Raw genomic sequence first — 20463 nt, forward strand, 5'->3', positions numbered from 1 at the left:
AATCTTCTAAGCACCAACTGTCATCTATCTTAGTAATGGGAGAATCTATTTTCACTGAATACAGATTTTGCCATTAAAGTTCTATGGAGAACTGTATCTGTTGTTTCAGGAGAACATGCAGCAGAATGTCTAGCTCTGCCTCTAGCTCCTCCTTCTTCCATAGAGTCTTATAAGCACCAGCTGTCATCTCCGGTCTTTAATGTGCTAATCTGTCATCACTGAATACAGATTTTACTCATGAATTCAGAGGTAAAGATCAGTCCAGGAGGAGAAAGCAACAGATATAAGATATATTACAAAGTTTCTTATTTTATGTATTATTGATTTTATGAAATTGGTTACCCTTTAACTCGGAAGTGTGAATGTCTTCTATTGAATTTAGGGGCTGAAAGTGACTGAGAAAATGGAATTCAATTTTAATTCTACCTCTTAGATGTGCGATAAAGACTGAAAGTTATTATCCGGCAATAATGACGTCCGATACCTCATCGGACCGGAAACCGCAAGTGCGACTTATCTCCTGGATGAAAACAAGTGTATGGTTCCCAAAAATCCAAGGCTGATTTATCATGTAACAGCCCTTATAATTCTTAGATTTCTAACATAAATCTTATGTTCATGGACGATTTCCGCTTTGCTTTCAGCCGGAAGGGAATTTGAATATTCCATCGAATGTCTTAAAGGGCTCCTGACACCAGACACCCCCTTTTTAAAGGGAATGTTTTTTCAGAAAATAACCTATTCTTTTTTGTGTTACATGTGTTTTTTAAGTTTGGCAATATTTTCTTTTATTATACCGATCTTTAAGGATTATTATTAAAAAACAAAATCATTCATCCTGCAACTTTCACACAGGCCCTTAAGTGCTTGTTTAGCCTCATAATTCCTGTTCTTTCATGAACAATTTTCAGCAGGCTCCTTATCATCAGAGGCAGGATTACAATGACAGGTAACGCCTCTATAGACAGCTGGTAACACAGTATACACCAATCACAACAGATCTTTCTCCACCTTCCTACATTTTTGCACACGCTCATTAGATTCCTCAATATGAAACACAGGGTCAGTGTTTGTTCTTGCTGCTAATGTACATGTGTTGTTTCCTGAAACAACAGGAAGTTAGAATCTAAAAAAAGCCCCAGTGGTCGGTGTGGAAACTGCAAGATTTTTACTTTTATTTTTTAATAAAGATTGTGATATAGGGATGGGGGTAACATTGCCAATATATACATATTTTTTTATTATATTTTTTCGCAAAAGCCTGATTTTAAACAGTAGGTCATTTTCTGGTTCCCCTACCTATGAAATGTAGTGTGCAGGCCTGATGGGGTTAATTGTCTCAGAAGACACTTATCATTTTGTCTGTTTTTACCCCAAACATTGGAGCCCTTTGTCACTGCATCCTCCACATCCCTAACACAATCCCTCCTAATTGTCACAGCGATCATTACCGCTCTCCAGTGATCCATAAGCCGAGCCATGAAATCTATGTGCATTGTTATCTCCATCAATAGAAAGGGCAGACGGCGCACAGCTGCACAGATATTACTGTAATATCGGTCGGGGCCCCATGGCAGGTCTCTTCTCTGGATCAAAATGTGAGCAAAAAGCCTTGTACAAGACATTGTCACATTTTGCCATTGCTAAGATTTGCATCTGCAGGGAAAACGTGTGCACCAAAGAGAAGGCCATTATTACTATCACACCACCTACCGCCCTTCTCACAGCAGAATAATACCGTCTGTATTGGAAGAAGAGAAGGTTGGTATGACCCGAGGACTAATTGCTTACCCCTTGTCATGGATAAGAAAAAAAAAAGGTTTTTGTTTTTTCTTCTAGAAGTAATGCCACTCTTCTCAATGGACTGTGTTTGATATTATCCAAGAAAATAGGTCTTAAAGGGGACCTGTCACCCGGTCAAAAGTGTCCAGTATGTCTTCTTATTTTATTCTAGCTCTTCCTCTAAGTATTCCAGTTTTTCTTTTTTTTCAAATCCGCCTTACGGTTCCTGAGATAAGGGCCTTTTTATTTAGTGATACTTTATGGTCTTTTCAAGGGGCGTGGCTCACGGTAATAATGCAGAGCAGCCTAAAGACACGCCCCCGAGGATCCTAAAAATGGCACTAATAAAAAGGCCTGTATCTCTGGAACCGTACTGCCGATATATAAAAAACAAAGTATGTTCCACTCGGGAGCAGCAGGGACAAGATATGAGCAAAAATTGACCATTTTTGATTTGGTGACTACTCCCCTTTAAAGTAATTCACGGCTCTAGATCATTGTTAGAAGAGTAACTGGACTATTTTCAAAGTGCCCTATTTGCAGTCAGTAAGTATTCAGTTTCCCTGCCCATGTAGGAAAGGTGCTCCAGAGCAAGATACACTCTTTGTATGCAACTGGATTGTCCCTTTAAAGGAGAGTATGTCTGATGCAAGTGTATCCCAAAGTAATTAATGTGGGGAAATCTTGTAGGCTTTCCTAGGCAGATCATTGTAGGGCTCGACGGAGTTTTCAAGGTCTAAGATATTGATGACGTATCCTTAGGTTGATATCAGCTCGGTGGGGATCCAACTCCTGACTTCCTCACCAATCAGCTGTTTACTGCTCCTATGTGATCAGTGTATGCAGCCAGAACACTACAGCTGCATACACTGCGTAGTGACCATCTCAGGTACTGCAGCCCAGTTCCTGTTGAAGTGAATAGAAACCGAGCTGCAGTTCCCAGAAGCGGCCACTATGTAGAGTATGGAGCTGCTTTTTTTTGGTTGCTTACACTGTTTACATCCTGCTTCCATCGGAGCCAAAAAAAAGCTAATCAGCGGGCGTTCTGAGTGTCGAACCCCCACTGATCTAATTTACATGACCATAAGGATAAGTCATCAGCATCATAAGCCTGGAAAGCAACTTTAATAAATGGGGCATCACATTTTTGAGACTTGCTCTATGGAATGTACACCCTAGCACTATAGTTCTATTAGTTGATAAACATATTAGAAATATTGACATTTCTCTCTCTTTTTTTTTTTTTTTTTTTAATTTGCAGCAACAAAAGCGACAACAGAAGGTGCAGCTACATTATATTGGTTGACCCTTTTTGAAGGATCTTCTCAAAAACGAACAATTTACTTTCATTCTATCAGCATATCCAGGCAATGTTAAAGTCAAGGTTTTACCATGAATCAATTCATAATCAATATAACTGCAAACCTCTGTCCCTGCCTCGTTATCAGAAAGAAACCAGTATTTGGCCAAAAAGTCCATTGCACTAGGATTTACGACTTATTGGATATCTCCCAAATTACCTGTTAGATCTTAACGAGAATGTCTCATCAGAAATTACCTATTGTTTAAATCTTTTTTATATATTATTATTTTAATTTTTGGTTATTTTTTGATATCACAATCTTTAATAAGAAAAAAAAAATAGTAATCTTGCAATTTTCTCACTGGTCACTGGGGCTATTTTAGACTGGTACTTCCTGTGCTTTCAGTAAGAGTTTTCAGCAGGCTCATTATCATCAGAGGCTGGATTACAATGACAGATAAAAGCCATATACACAGTTGATAACACAGATTCCACTATTCACAATAAGTGATGTCACAGCTGACCCTGCTCCTTTCCCTTCACAATGACCTTTGCACACGCTCATTACAAAAGATAGGGTCAGAGCCCGGTTATTGTGGCTGTGTACATGTGTTGTTTCCTGAAACAGCTGGTTAAAAACAAAAAACAGGTTAAAAAAAAAACAGTGGCTGCTGTGAAAATTACAAAATTTTAGTTTTAATACAAAAGATGGGGTCAGAGTCTGTTCATTGTTGCTATGTGCATGTGGTGTTTCTTGAAACAATAGGAAATTTGAGTCTCATTAGATGCTGGGACCTGCATCTTTGTCAAGAATGGGGCCTTGTTGTGTGGTGCAATCAGTTGAGAGATGGTCTGAATTCCCATAAAAATAAATAGGCATAGAGCCACATCTCCAAGGACAGTGGCTCAAATCAGGGCTGCATTCTTGAGAAGCTCCGGTCCCATGTGTCAGACGCTCATCTACTATACACATAAAGTATGCGCTGGAAATACCCTTTTAAAATGACTATGCTCCTTGCTGATTGTTAACCAAACTCGTTGATTTCAGAGGAACTGACACACGATCTAATGTATTTACATTTACAACAAATATTGGGAAAAGAAGAAGGATTGGGCATGTTGGATTTCAAACTACCTGATCCTTTTTTTTTTTTCTTGACGAAATAAGCCACTTCCATGGAGAATGACATGCCTGAAGAACAAATGACTTATAGTAAAATCTTTCTAGGATAAATGATGATGTCGCTGATCTCTTCTAGATTGACAGGACGGAGACGAATGTTAACAATCTGAACCCCGTGTTTGCGAAGAAGTTTACAATCAACTACCACTTTGAAGAAGTACAGAAGTTAAAGTTTGCCATTTTTGACCAGGACAAGTCGAGCGCCCAGCTCTATGAGCATGACTTCCTGGGGGAGTACGTGTGCACACTCGGATCGGTGAGTGGCCACTAATTTGTGCACATGGTGGTTTAATTAAAACTACTGTTTTGTACAACATCAAATTTTTAAGTGAAGTTTATGCATTGTGTACAAGGGATAAAACCTATTAAAATAAAGAGTGTACAGAAAACAGTAGGCCACCTTGAGTGAAATTTTCCACCCCCAGATGAAGCTCATAAGCAAAACTAATGTTTCACTTATGTGCTTCATCTGGGGGTGACAAATATCAGTTTTCTGATTCCCCTACACCTGTTTGTTTTATTCCTGTGCTAAAAATGGATATATACAGTACAGACCAAAAGTTTGGACACACCTTCTCATTTAACGATTTTTTTTCTGTATTTTCATGACTATAAAAATTGTAAATTCACACTGAAGGCATCAAAACTATGAATTAACACATGTGGAATTATATACTTAACAAAAAAGTGTGAAACAACTGAAAATATGTCTTATATTCTAGGTTCTTCAAAGTAGCCACCTTTTGCTTTGATGACTGCTTTGCACACTCTTGGCATTCTCTTGATGAGCTTCAAGAGGTAGTCACCGGAAATGGTCTTCCAACAATCTTGAAGGAGTTCCCAGAGATGCTTAGCACTTGTTGGCCCTTTTGCCTTCACACTGTGGTCCAGCTCACCGCAAACCATCTCGATTGGGTTCAGGTCTGGTGACTGTGGAGGCCCGGTCATCTGGCGTAGCACCCCATCACTCTCCGTCTTGGTCAAATAGCCCTTACACAGCCTGGAGGTGTGTTTGGGGTCATTGTCCTGTTGAAAAATAAATGATGGTCCAACTAAACGCAAACCGGATGGAATAGTATGCCGCTGCAAGATGCTGTGGTAGCCATGCTGGTTCAATATGCCTTCAATTTTTAATAAATCCCCAACAGTGTCACCAGCAAAGCACCCCCACACCATCACACCTCCTCCTCCATGCTTCACGGTGGGAACCAGGTATGTAGAGTCCATCCGTTCACCTTTTCTGCGTCACACAAAGACACGGTGGTTGGAACCAAAGATCTCAAATTTGGACTCATCAGACCAAAGCACAGATTTCCACTGGTCTAATGGCCATTCCTTGTGTTCTTTAGCCCAAACTAGTCTCTTCTGCTTGTTGCCTGTCCTTAGCAGTGGTTTCCTAGCAGCTATTTTACCATGAAGGCCTGCTGCACAAAGTCTCCTCTTAACAGTTGTTGAAGAGATGTGTCTGCTGCTAGAACTCTGTGTGGAATTGACCTGGTCTCCAATCTGAGCTGCTGTTAACCTGCGATTTCTGAGGCTGGTGACTCGGATAAACTTATCCTCAGAAGCAGAGGTGACTCTTGGTCTTCCTTTCCTGGGGCGGTCCTCATGTGAGCCAGTTTCTTTGTAGCGTTTGATGGTTTTTGCAACTGCACTTGGGGACACTTTCAAAGTTTGCCCAATTTTTCAGCCTGACTAACCTTCATTTCTTAAAGTAATGATGGGCACTCTTTTTTCTTTACTTAGCTGCTTTTTTCTTGCCATAATACAAATTCTAACAGTCTATTCAGTAGGACTATTAGCTGTGTATCCACCTGACTTCTGCACAACACAATTGATGGTCCCAACCCCATTTATAAGGCAAGAAATCCCACTTATTAAACCTGACAGGGCACACCTGTGAAGTGAAAACCATTTCCGGTGACTACCTCTTGAAGCTCATCAAGAGAATGCCAAGAGTGTGCAAAGCAGTCATCAAAGCAAAAGGTGGCTACTTTGAAGAACCTAGAATATAAGACATATTTTCAGTTGTTTCACACTTTTTTGTTAAGTATATAATTCCACATGTGTTAATTCATAGTTTTGATACCTTCAGTGTGAATGTACAATTTTCAAAGTCATGAAAATACAGAAAAATCTTTAAATGAGAAGGTGTGTCCAAACTTTTGGTCTGTACTGTATGTATATTTTTTTTCAGCTATCTGAGTAATATAGATTAATGCAATCTAATCAGTAACTTGTGTCCTGCACCAGTTTGCAGGTATATTTTGTGTTGCGGATTGTGTGGGTTTAATAATATAGGATATGAGATTTCATCAAATCTCACCTACACATTGCAGATATCTTCTGCAAGTAAAATATTCTGTGACCCGGATTTTAAAACTCTCAGTTCTTTTCACGGATTCAGCGCGTTTTTCATCCACACGTTTTGCATTGAAAGTGGTGAAATTGTGGTGCAAATCTGCCGCAGAAATTGAAATGCTGCATTTTTTTTTCTTTAAGAAAGCCGTTTGCACCGTGCGAATGGAATTTGCTTGCTACTGTAACCTTCTGTGGAAATCCGCAGATAAAATGTGGAACTTTTCTGTCCCACGTGGAGTACCCGTAAGGTCTGAATTCCACACTGAAATCTGCATTAAATTTGATGCATATAAATCTGTTTTTCACAACCCTGTTCACATGCTCTGGAAAATGCTGTGGGAACTTCTACCATGGAAATGATGTAACATGCCACTTACTTTTGCAATTTCTTTTCTAAAAAGTTGAGGAATAGAAAATCTGTGACATATAACCACGGCATAAATCAGTGTCAACCTCCTTTTTCTGGATGTAACATGCCACTTACTTTTGCAGCTTCTGCTCTAAAAAGTTGAGAAATAGAAAATCTGTGCCGCATAAATCAGTGTCAACCTCCTTTTTCTGTTGAGAATCAGAGACTTAAAGGGTGTCTTTCACTGGAATTTTTTAATCTAAACTGAGTACATCCTCTAATTGCTGCTGTTTCACTGATTCTGGAACAGTTTTTCTTTTTCTTCTGTGTCCCTCCTTTCTAAAGTTATGCCTCCCTGTAATAGTGCAAATTTTCCCTTCTGTCTACTGGGCGTGTACTTCGGAACTTCTCTGTGGGCGTGGCCGTGTTTTGATTGGCCAACGAAAAGCAAAACGCCCACAGAGAATTTCTGTGGTACACGCCTAGAAAATTTGCACTGTTATTCCCAGGGGGTATAACTTTGGAACGGAAGGTCGCAGAAGAAAAAGAAAAACTGTTCCAGAATTAGTGGATTAGCGGCAGGTGGAGTTAATTTTTTAAAAATCCAGTGAAAGATCCCCTTTAAATATTTTTTGGATTTGCAAAATAATAATCCGATGCGTGAGAACAGCCCCGGACGTGCCTCCTCTTGGCACTGTAAATACTAGTTGTGCCATACCCTAATATAGATGATTAAACTGGCTGAGCTTTGTATTAACCAATTCCTCAATAATAATAATACAATGTGTTACCTCCCGTTGTATCCGTTCCTTCAGTATCCAGTAGGACACATTTCCCAGCGAGCGCCATTAGTCAGGCTTATTATGTGCTGCACGGAGGCAGCGAACACCACGGATGACAATTATGCCGGAGATCGTTAGATACTCGTCACAGGTCTAAATCCAGCAAATAATAATTGCCGTGCAACTTTTGTTTGATATTTCAGATTGTTTCCAGCAAGAAGGTAACACGACCCTTGGTTTTAGGAAATGGGAAGCCAGCGGGGAAGGGAGTCATAACGGTAAAGAGGTTTCTTTTTCTGTACCGCCTGTGTCATTCTAAAAGCTGTTTGAACTTCATACTGAGATAATCGCCTGATTATTCCTCCGGTTAGCAATCATTCTGTTTCTAGTAAAAAGCCGAAGACGTCGTGCATCATGGCAACAGTAACCTAGCAACAAGATAACGGCGTCGGGATAACAATGCGCGGCGCGTTCCTCGGTGCGGAGACCGACTCAAGTGCGCCAATTGTTCCATTATTCCAGCAACCTTGTAAACAAAGTGAACATTGTGCGCGGCCGACACGATTATATCTCATGGAAAATGTAGCAAAAATGGAACAGATGTGTAAGAATGCCCGGTATCATGGGGAATTAATAGCAAAGGGTGGTACAGACCTTCAACAATGGGGAAAGAAGACAAACATTAATGCATAGATATCAGACACACATTCCTGTGATGTAGATATAGCTTTCCTAGGAACACTCATCTCCTGATAACCATGCAGATTAATCATACTGCTGATGACCCGACGAGCAAGAAAAATACTACTCATCCAGTTAAATGATTAACCGGACCTGTCACGTGCCATAAATGTAAAAATGTATTTAATTATCCGGTGTAATCACCACTGTTCTACTCAATCCGGTGATTGTTTTTCTTTAGTTCCTGCTCCTCTCCGGTCTGGAGATATGGCCTCCTTTTTCCTGTATGTAAATATAGTTTTTTTTTTTTTAACAAACTGGGCAAGGTCCTCAAGAAGACGTAGACAGGGATGGAGGGGTGCAGAGACTGGTGGAGGGAGGGATACGGAGAAATACAGATGGAGGGGGACGGATGGAGGGATATGGAGACGGCCGGACGAGTACAGGGACGGAGGGACACAGACGGAGGGATGGATACTGGGATAACGGAGTTTGTTTTTCTATCTATCTGACAGATAAATAGATATAAAGGCAGTGCGACAGATACATGATATACTTAAATACATAGATGAATTCTTAATAAATGGCTATAGAGGCATATATGAGCTAGATCGATGGTAGATAGCGGGACAGATATAAAGACAAAAAGATACAGACACACATGGATGATAAATAGATATGAGATATAGAGTAACATATCGGGACCCAGTATTAATAGTATTACTATTGATCACCCTGCATTGCTATTACCCGGTGTTATATTACACTGTATTCACAGGATAAGTTGCCCTTTGTGTGTTTCAAGGGCAGAGATGTGATTAGTGGTGTGAACACCGGCGTGTCCACCTGTAACATCAGCTGCCTGGGATTACGTCAGAGATCAGTATATGCAGTGCACGTCCCCAGCAGCTGGTGCCTCATGTTACTGTACAGGTCTCATCTGTATGATGGACATGGATATGTCTGAGATTTGTCCCCCACAGTCATCTCAGTATAAGCGGGAGGGCTGTGTGCGGATACTTATAGTATAAGCGGGAGGGCTGTGTGCGGATACTTATAGTATAAGCGAGCGGGAGGGCTGTGTGCGGATACGTATAGTATAAGTGAGCGGGAGGGCTGTGTGCGGATACTTATAGTATAAGCGAGCGGGAGGGCTGTGTGCGGATACTTATAGTATAAGCGAGCGGGAGGGCTGTGTGCGGATACTTATAGTATAAGCGAGCGGGAGGGCTGTGTGCGGATACGTATAGTATAAGTGAGCGGGAGGGCTGTGTGCAGATACTTATAGTATAAGCGAGCGGGAGGGCTGTGTGCGGATACTTATAGTATAAGCGAGCGGGAGGGCTGTGTGCGGATACTTATAGTATAAGCGAGCGGGAGGGCTGTGTGCGGATAATAATAGTTTTTATTTTTATAGCGCCAACATATTCCGCAGCACTTTACAATTTTAGGGGGGACTTATACAATTAATACAGAATAAGCATATCTCATATCGAAAGGAGTGAGGGCCCTGCTCGCAAGCTTACAGTCTGAGGAAATGGGGGAGACACAAAAGGTAAAAAGTACATATATTGTATAATGCAGCCTTGATATACTAAATAGGATAAATAATAATACATGGACTGGTCGCCAGCCAGTATGTGTACAGTCCTGACAGAGGCTATTAAGTGCATGGCTGGTATGAACCTGAAGTTGAAGAATATTTTAATATGGGGGAAAACTGGGATGGACAGAGTGTGTTTAGGCGATACGCCAGTCTAAAGAAATGGGTTTTTAGGGTCCTCTTGAAACTGTGGGTATTGGGAATTAATCGAACTGTCCTGGGTAGTGCATTCCAAAGAATTGGCGCAGCACGCGAGAAATCTTGGAGACGGGAGTGGGAAGTTCGGATTATGGAGGATTTTAGTTTTAAGTCATTGGCAGAATGGAGGGCACGTGTAGGGTGATAGACTGAGACAAGAGAGGAGATGTATGGCGGTGCTGAAGCATGGAGCGCTTTGTGGGTAAGCGTGATAAGTTTAAATTGAACTCTATATTGGATGGGCAACCAATGCAATGACTGGCACAGGGAAGAGGCATCGGTGTAGCGGTTGGCGAGGAATATGATCCTGGCTGCTGCGTTAAGGAATGATTGGAGAGGGGAGAGTTTAGTAAGAGGGAGACTGATTAGTAGAGCGTTGCAATAGTCAAGACGAGAATGAATAAGAGCGACAGTAAGAGTTTTTGCCGAGTCAAAGATGAGAAAAGTCCTGAATCTTGAGATGTTTTTGAGGTGTAGATGACATGAACGAGCGAGTGATTTGATGTGAGGAGTGAAGGAAAGATCTGAATCAAAAATGACCCCAAGACAGCGGGCATGTTGCTGGGGAGTAATGGTTGAGCCACAAACGGAAATGGCAATATTGGGCACAGGTAGGTTAGTGGAGGGAGGAAAGACGAGTAGTTCAGTTTTTCACAGATTCAGTTTTAGACAGAGGGAGGACATAATGTTAGACACAGCAGAAAGACAATCACTGGTCTTTTGTAGTAATGCAGGGGTGATGTCCGAAGCAGAGGTGTATAATTGGGTGTCATCAGCATAGAGATGGTACTGAAAACCGAATCTGCTGATTGTTTGTCCAATGGGAGCGGTGTATAAGGAGAAAAGAAGGGGGCCTAGGACTGATCCTTGAGGAACCCCGACAGTAAGGGGAAGGAGAGAGGAGGAGGAGGAGCCGGCAAAAGAAACTGAGAAGGAGCGGTCAGAGAGATAGGAGGAGAACCAGGAGAGAACAGTGTCCTTGAGGCCAATAGTGCGGAGCATAGTGAGGAGGAGCTGGTGATCCAGTGTCGAATGCTGCAGAGAGATCCAGGAGAATCAGCAGGGAGTAGTGACCATTAGATTTAGCTGTTAGTAGATTATTAGAGACTTTAGTGAGAGCAGTTTCAGTAGAATGTAAAGAGCGGAAACCAGATTGTAAAGGGTCAAGAAGAGAGTTGTCTGAGAGATAGCGGATTAGATGGGAATGGACCAGGCGTTCCAGGAGTTTAGAGATCAAGGGAAGATTGGAAACAGGTCTGTAGTTGGCCGTGCAGTTCTGGTCAAGGGATGTTTTTTTAAGTAATGGTTGTATGCTGGCGTGTTTAAAAGAAGAGGGAAAGTTACCAGATGAGAGGGAAAGGTTGAAAATTTTAGTTAGGTGAGTGGTGACAGCTGGAGCAAGGGACTGAAGGAGATGTGAGGGAATAGGGTCACTGGTGCAGGTGGTAGGGTGAGAAGATGCAAGGAGCCTGATCACTTCATCTTCCGTGACTGGTTCGAAGTCAGAAAGTGAGCAAGATACAATGTGGCGGGGGAGAGCATGCATAACATTTGGGGATTGGGAGAAAATTTCCTGTCGGATATGGTCAATTTTTTCTTTGAAATAATTGGCCAGATCATCAGCACTGAGGTCGGTGGTCGGGGCCTGTGCTGTTTGATTGAGGAGAGAATGAAACGTGTCAAAGAGTCGTTTAGGATTATTGGAAAGTGAGATGATGAGGTTGTTAAAGTAGGTTTGTTTGGAGAGGTGAAGCGCAGAGTTATATATGTTTTCAGCATAAATTTATAATGGAGGAAATCTTCGGGCAGATTAGATTTTCTCCACAGCCGTTCAGCGCACCTGGAGCACTGCTGGAGAAGACGTGTTTGAGGCGTGTGCCAGGGTTGTTGCCGTCTATGCCGAATTTTTCTTTGTGTAGGAGGTGCGGCTTCATCCAGGGCGCATAGCAATATTTCGTTATAATGCTTCAATGCAGAGTCGGGACATGAGAGGGAGGAGATTGGGGCCAATGATGATACTTATAGTATAAGCGAGCGGGAGGGCTGTGTGCAGATACTTATAGTATAAGCAAGCGGGAGGGCTGTGTGCAGATACTTACCGTATAAGCGAGCGGGAGGGCTTTGTGCGGATACTTACCGTATAAGCGAGCGGGAGGGCTGTGTACAGATACTTATAGTATAAGCGAGCGGGAGGGCTGTGTGCGGATACTTACCATATAAGCGAGCGGGAGGGCTTTGTGCGGATACTTATAGTATAAGCAGGAGGATTCTGCTCTTTTAATGGCTTTTTCTTAGAGAACACAAAAAAGGAAAACAACATAACACATTTCAGAATATATAGATGTCATATAGATATTGCTATAAATACTATAGATTTCCATACTGTAGATCAGGGGGACCCCAACTTGTGGCTCCTGGGCCCCTTGTGTGTGCTTGGCATACGCCAGGGGGCATTCTTACTTGTTAAGGGGGCACTGAAAGGATATTAATACTTTATAACTGGCACTCGGGTCATCACTACTTTTTAAGTGGGTACATGGGGGGATTATTATTTTGATAAGGGGGCATTAAGGGTATTATTCATTTCAAAGTTTCAAAGAAGACTCTTCAGGCATGATTACTTTTTAAGGGGATCCTCATGGAATTACTTCTTGGACGCCTGCGGGGCACTCGGACAATTATTACTTTATGTGGGGGACACTTGGCATTATTACTATTTTATAAAGGGGCACTAAGTGCACAAGTACTTTTATAGGGGGAGTGTAAAGAGACGCTAAGGGCACAAGTACTTTATAAGGGGGGTAAAGGGGCACTAAGGGCACAAGTACTTTATAAGGGGGGTAAAGGGACACTAATTGCACAAGTACTTTTATTAGGGGGTAAAGGGGCACTATGGACACAAGTAGTTTATTAGGTGGGTAATGGAGCACTATGGGCACAAGTACTTAGGGTGGTAAAGGGGCACTAATGGCACAAGGACTTTATTAGGGTGGTAAAGGGGCACTAAGGGCACAAGTACTTTATTAGGTAGGTTACTAATGGTTCTTTTACCACCCTGTTTTGTTTTTTTTTAGATATTCATGTGTTAAGTAATCACGCAAGATATGTTTTTTTTAACATTTGTCCACAATTTTAGGTTATTGCTGAAGAGCTGTCTGATAACAGGGTGATAACACTTTCCATGGCCGGAAGGAAGCTGGATAAAAAGGTGAGAGATCCCACTGTTCCGATGTCACAGTGTATTATTCACACTGGCCGGGATACCCTTTAATACGCAGTCACGGACATCATCATCAGCCTGGCTGTTACCTGCTCATTTGAATTTTTATTTTTTTTCTAACTTTTTGATAATTTTCCCAACAGGATTTATTCGGGAAGTCCGATCCATTTTTGGAATTCTACAAACAAGGAGATGATGGGAAATGGATGCTGGTTCATAGGACGGAGGTGACTGTTTAGTGCGAAATTCAGATTGACCTCTGAGTAGAAGTAAATTATAAGACTTCTGAGTAGAAGTAAATAATATAAAATAAGTGAGTAAAAGGTTAAAAATTTTTAAAGAAACCCAATTGCAAAAATACATGCATTTATGTAAGAAAAAAACACATGCACACTTGGCCAAGTGGAGCGTGCAAGAGTGTAGAGGTTGGGTAGAAATGGTGGTCGGATCAAACGAACATTCGGCTGACACCTATCTGATGCACAGGGGCAGATTTCGTGACAATGGTGTCACAATGGCTTTTTTTTTTTATGGTCGTGTTTTCCTTGTGATCAGGTCATAAAATATACGCTGGATCCCGTGTGGAAGCCGTTCACCGTGCCCTTACAGTCTTTGTGTAACGGAGACATTGAGAAGCCAATAAAGGTTAGTTCTGTGTTACTAACAGTTTTTATGGATTTTGTGATTTTTTTTTCGGATTTTAGCTGATAATGATATTTTTACAGATTATATGCCATGATTATGACAATGACGGAGGACACGACTTTATAGGGGAATTTCAGACTACAGCAATCAAGCTGTGTGAAGCTCGTGATGCCATGTCTGTGAGTAGTCTTTGATTCCACATTCAGTGTGTAGGTGTCACCTGTTAGGATTAACAATAAGTGGCTTTAAAAGGGGTTATCCCATGTATGACCACTGGGGGTCCAACTGCTGAGGCACCCACTGGAGGTCCAACTGATGCGGCTCCCACCTATCTCAAGAATGGGGGTCACAAAGTGCGAATTGTGTGAATTGAGCTGTACTGAGCATGTGCAGCCGACAGTGAACAGAGCAGTGGTCGCTCATTCATATGAGGGACTCTGAGATCCCTGTTCTTGTGATAGAGGTGCCGCCATTTGTACCCCCAGCGTTTATGCATTCATCACCTATTCTGTCGTGATTTACAGTTATATGAAAAAGTTTGGGCACCCCTATTAATCTTAAGCTTAATGTTTTATACAAATTGGTGTTTTTGCAACAGCTATTTCAGTTTGATATATGTAATAACTGTTGGACACAGTAATGTTTCTGCCTTGAAATGAGGTTTATTGTACTAACAGAAAATGTGCAATCTGCATTCAAACATAATTTGACAGGTGAATAAGTATGGGCACCCTTATCATTTTCTTGCTTTAAATACTTCTGCCTACTTTTTACTGACTTACTAAAGCACTTTTTTTGGTTTTGTAACCTCATTGAGCTTTGAACTTTAGAGCCAGGTGTATGCAATCATGAGAAAAGCTACTTAAAGTGGCCACTTGCAAGTTGTTCTCCTGTCTGAATCTCCTCTGAAGAGTGGCATCATGGGCTCCTCAAAACAACTGTCAAATGATCTGAAAACAAAGATTATTCAACATAGTTGTTCAGGGGAAGGATACAAAAAGCTGTCTCAGAGATTTAACCTGTCAGTTTCCACTGTGAGGAACATAGTAAGGAAATGGAAGAACACAGGGACAGTTCTTGCTAAGGCCAGAAGTGGCAGGCCAAGAAAAACATCAGAAAGGCAGAGAAGAAGAATGGTGAGATCAGTCAAGGACAATCCTCAGACCACCTCCAGAGAGCTGCAGCATCAACTTGCTGCAGATGGTGTCACTGTGCATCGGTCAACTATACAACGCACTTTGCACAAGGAGAAGCAGTATGGGAGAGTGATGCGAAAGAAGCCGTTTCTGCAAGCACGCCACAAACAGAGTCGGCTGAGGTATGCAAAAGCACAATTGGAGAAGCCAATTTCTTTTTGGAAGAAGGTTCTGTGGACTGATGAAACCAAGATTGAGTTGTTTGGTCATACTGAAAGCCATTATGCATGGCGGCAAAAAAACACAGCGTTCCAAGAAAAACACTTGCTACCCACAGTAAAATTTGGTGGAGGTTCCATCATGCTTTGGGGCTGTGTGGCCAATGCCGGCACCGGGAATCTTGTTAAAGTTGAGGGACGCATGGATTCCACTCAGTATCAGCAGATTCTTGACAATAATGTTCAAGAATCAGTGACAAAGTTGAAGTTACGCAGGGGATGGATCTTTCAGCAAGACAATGATCCAAAACACCGCTCCAAATCTACTCAGGCATTCATGCAGAGGAACAATTACAATGTTCTGGAATGGCCATCCCAGTCCCCAGACCTGAATATCATTGAACATCTGTGGGATCATATGAAGAGGGCTGTCCATGCTCAGCGACCATCAAACTTAACTGAACTGGAATTGTTTTGTAAAGAGGAATGGTCAAAAGTACCTGCATCCAGGATCCAGGAACTCATTAAAAGCTACAGGAAGCGACTAGAGGCTGTTATTTTTGCAAAAGGAGGATCTACTAAATATTAATGTCACTTTTCTGGTGAGGTGCCCATACTTATGCACCTGTCAAATTTTGTTTGAATGCAGATTGCACATTTTCTGTTAGTACAATAAACCTCATTTCAAGGCAGAAACATTACTGTGTCCAACAGTTATTACATAGATCAAACTGAAATAGCTGTTGCAAAAACACCAATTTTTATAAAACATTAAGCTTAAGATTAATAGGGGTGCCCAAACTTTTTCATATAACTGTATGTTCGTTATGGGAAAACTCCTTTAAAGACGTTCTATCACAAACAGCATTTATTACGTTTCCGCAGTAGTTGCTGTACGTACCTGCAGTAGTTCCTGTACGTACCCGCAGTAGTTCCTGTACGTACCCGCAGTAGTTCCTGTACGTACCCGCAGTAGTTCCTGTACGTACCCGCAGTAGTTCCTGTACGTACCCGCAGTAGTTCCTGTACGTACCCGCAGTAGTTCCTGTACGTACCCGCAGTAGTTCCTGTACGTACCCGCAGTAGTTGCTGTACGTACCCGCAGTAGTTGCTGTACGTACCCGCAGTAGTTGCTGTACGTACCCGCAGTAGTTGCTGTACGTACCCGCAGTAGTTGCTGTACGTATCCGCAGTAGGTGCTGTACGTATCCGCAGTAGGTGCTGCACGTATCCGCAGTAGGTGCTGCACGTATCCGCAGTAGGTGCTGCACGTATCCGCAGTAGGTGCTGCACGTATCCGCAGTAGGTGCTGCACGTATCCGCAGTAGGTGCTGTACGTATCCGCAGTAGGTGCTGTACGTATCCGCAGTAGGTGCTGTACGTATCCGCAGTAGGTGCTGTACGTATCCGCAGTAGGTGCTGTACGTATCCGCAGTAGGTGCTGTACGTATCCGCAGTAGTTGCTGCACGTATCCGCAGTAGTTGCTGCACGTATCCGCAGTAGTTGCTGCACGTATCCGCAGTAGTTGCTGCACGTATCTGCAGTAGTTGCTGCACGTATCTGCAGTAGTTGCTGCACGTATCTGCAGTAGTTGCTGCACGTATCTGCAGTAGTTGCTGCACGTATCTGCAGTAGTTGCTGCACGTATCTGCAGTAGTTGCTGCACGTATCTGCAGTAGTTGCTGCACGTATCTGCAGTAGTTGCTGCACGTATCTGCAGTAGTTGCTGCACGTATCTGCAGTAGTTGCTGCACGTATCTGCAGTAGTTGCTGCACGTATCTGCAGTAGTTGCTGCACGTATCCGCACTAGTTGCTGCACGTATCCGCACTAGTTGCTGCACTTACGTATCCGCAGTAGCTGCTGTACGTATCCGCAGTAGCTGCTGTACGTATCCGCAGTAGTTGCTGTACGTATCCGCAGTAGTTGCTGTACGTATCCGCAGTAGTTGCTGTACGTATCCGCAGTAGGTGCTGCACGTATCCGCACTAGTTGCTGCACGTACGTATCCTCAGTAGCTGCTGTACGTATCCTCAGTAGCTGCTGTACGTATCCTCAGTAGCTGCTGTACGTATCCTCAGTAGCTGCTGTACGTATCCGCAGTAGCTGCTGTACGTATCCGCAGTAGTTGCTATACGTACGTATCCTCAGTAGCTGCTGCACGTATCCGCAGTAGCTGCTGCACGTATCCGCAGTAGCTGCTGCACGTATCCGCAGTAGCTGCTGTACGTATCCGCAGTAGCTGCTGCACGTATCCGCAGTAGCTGCTGCACGTATCCGCAGTAGCTGCTTTACCCTTATGTCTATGCATGATCACCACTCAATGCCCATAGGGGACGATGGCCCCCATTCTAGTGACACGTGGGGGTTCAGCTATCATAAATTCGCCATCTATCTGTAAATCTATGGAAGCTGGCCTGCAAGGACACGGGAGAAAGAGAATTCAGCGGAGTTTTGATTTCAATAATGAAACAGTTCTGATTGACTTGTGAAATTTTACAAGATTAGGTAATTGCTTATATGGCAATTCCTCAGTATAATGTTGTTACTAGAATACCTACTTTTTGAGGCAGAACCTAAATCTGGGCTTACACTGTATGATTTTATCCGGAACAAGCGCTCCTAATGATGAGAAGAATGATAAAGCATCCTAGAGGCAGATACTTTTCGAATGCACAGGAAAGGCAGCAGACCGTGCTCTGTGCAGCAGCATTCATGTCACAGGCACGCTCTGTGCAGCAGCATTCATGTCACAGGCACGCTCTGTGCAGCAGCATTCATGTCACAGGCACGCTCTGTGCAGCAGCATTCATGTCACAGGCACGCTCTGTGCAGCAGCATTCATGTCACAGGCACGCTCTGTGCAGCAGCATTCATGTCACAGGCACGCTCTGTGCAGCAGCATTCATGTCACAGGCACGCTCTGTGCAGCAGCATTCATGTCACAGGCACGCTCTGTGCAGCAGCATTCATGTCACAGGCACGCTCTGTGCAGCAGCATTCATGTCACAGGCACGCTCTGTGCAGCAGCATTCATGTCACAGGCACGCTCTGTGCAGCAGCATTCATGTCACAGGCACGCTCTGTGCAGCAGCATTCATGTCACAGGCATGACTGTAACAGGTTGGCAATGGTCTTGAATGAGACATTTCCTCATTGTTTTGCCCTGTTTTTCTCAATGGTGTGTTACCCTCTAATTAAAGGAGTTACACAGGACAACCCCTTTAAAAACCAATACAATTTAAAGTCTTTTCAGATGCAGGAATCGTTTTGCTTTTTTTTTTTTTTTAGGTGGAGTTTGAGTGCATTAATCCAAAGAAGCAAAAGAAGAAGAGAAGTTACAAAAACTCTGGCGTAATCATAATTAAATCCTGTAAGGTAAAGATGATCTCCCAAACGTTTGTTTTCTTAGTTTAAAGGGTAATTTTACTTTAATCTTTCTCGTGGAAAAATCTATAATTGTGGTGAGGGTCTATGTGCGGGAGGCAGCACCAGCTCTTACCCATTCAGGTCACTGAGCGGGTTATGTAAGATGCAGGAGAATACTTTGGCGCTGTCGATGCGGGAAGGAAGTCACATATTAAGTAAAGAGAGATACTTTTATTAGTAGTTCTTCAAAACACAAACCGGTTTTGAGTTCCGGACCGGAGCCAGTAAATAAAATACCTGATGAAGGATCCGGTCCGGAGCCAAAAACCTGTATTTCTCTTTGCTTGGTATGTGACTTCTGCTAATGAAAGAAAATGATCTTTTTTTTTTTTTTTTTAAAACTTATCACTATGTACGCAATATATAATGAAACTTATGGATATGCACTTTTTATTGAGAAAGTATTATTATGCACAAATTGATTGTAATCATGGTAATCACTGTCTTTACCTATGTATGTTCTACCATTTGCACTTGAACTCTGCTTGAAAAAGGTGTATATATATTATTATATTATATTATATAAATTATAAATTATTTATATATATGTGTGTGTGTGTGTGTGTGTATATATATAATTTTTAATATATGTGAAGTCTATTGGTGACTGATGCCACTGATCTGTCATTCGGCATTTTTCCGAGCATCAGTATAACATATGTGTCATGAGCTTTTCCCAGTGTTAAACGGAGGTCTTAAAGGGAATCTATCAGTAGGTTTTCGATATTTATTCTGAGAGCAGCATGGTGTAGGGACAAGACAAAATTGCTGAAATCAGGCTATTATTATTATTTATTTATGTAGCGGCATGGATTCTATGGTGCTGTACATAACAAGGGGTTACATACCAAATACAGATATCACTTACTGTTAACAAACTAACAATGATAGACTGATACCATGGGAAGAGGACCCTGCCCTTTTGGCTTATGTTCTACAGGATGGTGGGGGGGTTGCAGAGCTCTGCTGGTGGTCAGGCGCAGGTCTGGTGTTGGTAAGGCAGCAGCTCCAGTGGAGTTGAGGAAGCAGCGGGGTCATTTCAGGTGCTTACACGGAGAGCACAGCAGGGGGGGCCGCGGCTGACCTTCCCGACTCCGCGCCCGGGACCCCGGATTGGTGGCAATGTGCCACTTACTAGGCTGTGTGCTGTAGTTTCAATACAATCAGCATTTTATCAGCAGGAGATTATCACTGCAGGACTAAGTGTTTCTTGCCAGGCAGTCCAGCTAATCTCTTTAATCCAGCCCCCACAACTTATTGGCAGCTTGCACAATGTACTCAGGCTGCAGCCAATCAGAGGTGTGGGCAGGTTTATACAGAGCTCCGCATTCAGAAAACTGCTACATCCACAGCAGAGAAAACAGGGATTTTATCAAAATTGCACAAAGCATAGTCGGCAGCTATCTGAAGTGTATGGAGGGCTTGAGTTTGTGGGTCCGTACAAAGGATAAGCTGAGCGCTCTCTACTATCCCTTCCTTTGAGCGATCGGTGGAGATCTCGGGACCAGTACTCCCTCCAATTTATACAACCAAGTAGTGAGCAGAAAAAAAAAATATCAAAATTTTTCAACGT

The 20463-nt window shown here is 42.6% G+C and overlaps 1 protein-coding gene across 1 annotated transcript in view; it reads left to right on the forward strand.

The window, feature by feature from the left end:
* Positions 1 to 20463, forward strand: part of CPNE2 (copine 2) — a 99814-nt gene that overhangs the window by 57447 nt on the left and 21904 nt on the right. Inside the window, exons 3-9 of the mRNA XM_073659130.1 lie at positions 4345 to 4524; positions 7964 to 8038; positions 13379 to 13450; positions 13606 to 13689; positions 14018 to 14107; positions 14188 to 14286; positions 18753 to 18839. Of these exons, the coding sequence (XP_073515231.1) occupies positions 4345 to 4524; positions 7964 to 8038; positions 13379 to 13450; positions 13606 to 13689; positions 14018 to 14107; positions 14188 to 14286; positions 18753 to 18839 (687 nt within the window). The remainder of the gene's footprint in view (positions 1 to 4344; positions 4525 to 7963; positions 8039 to 13378; positions 13451 to 13605; positions 13690 to 14017; positions 14108 to 14187; positions 14287 to 18752; positions 18840 to 20463) is intronic.

Source organism: Phyllobates terribilis, unplaced genomic scaffold, assembly GCF_046119375.1.
Source record: "Phyllobates terribilis strain yellow unplaced genomic scaffold, ASM4611937v1 Scaffold_13__5_contigs__length_258822181, whole genome shotgun sequence".
Classification (NCBI taxonomy): Eukaryota; Metazoa; Chordata; class Amphibia; order Anura; family Dendrobatidae; genus Phyllobates; species Phyllobates terribilis.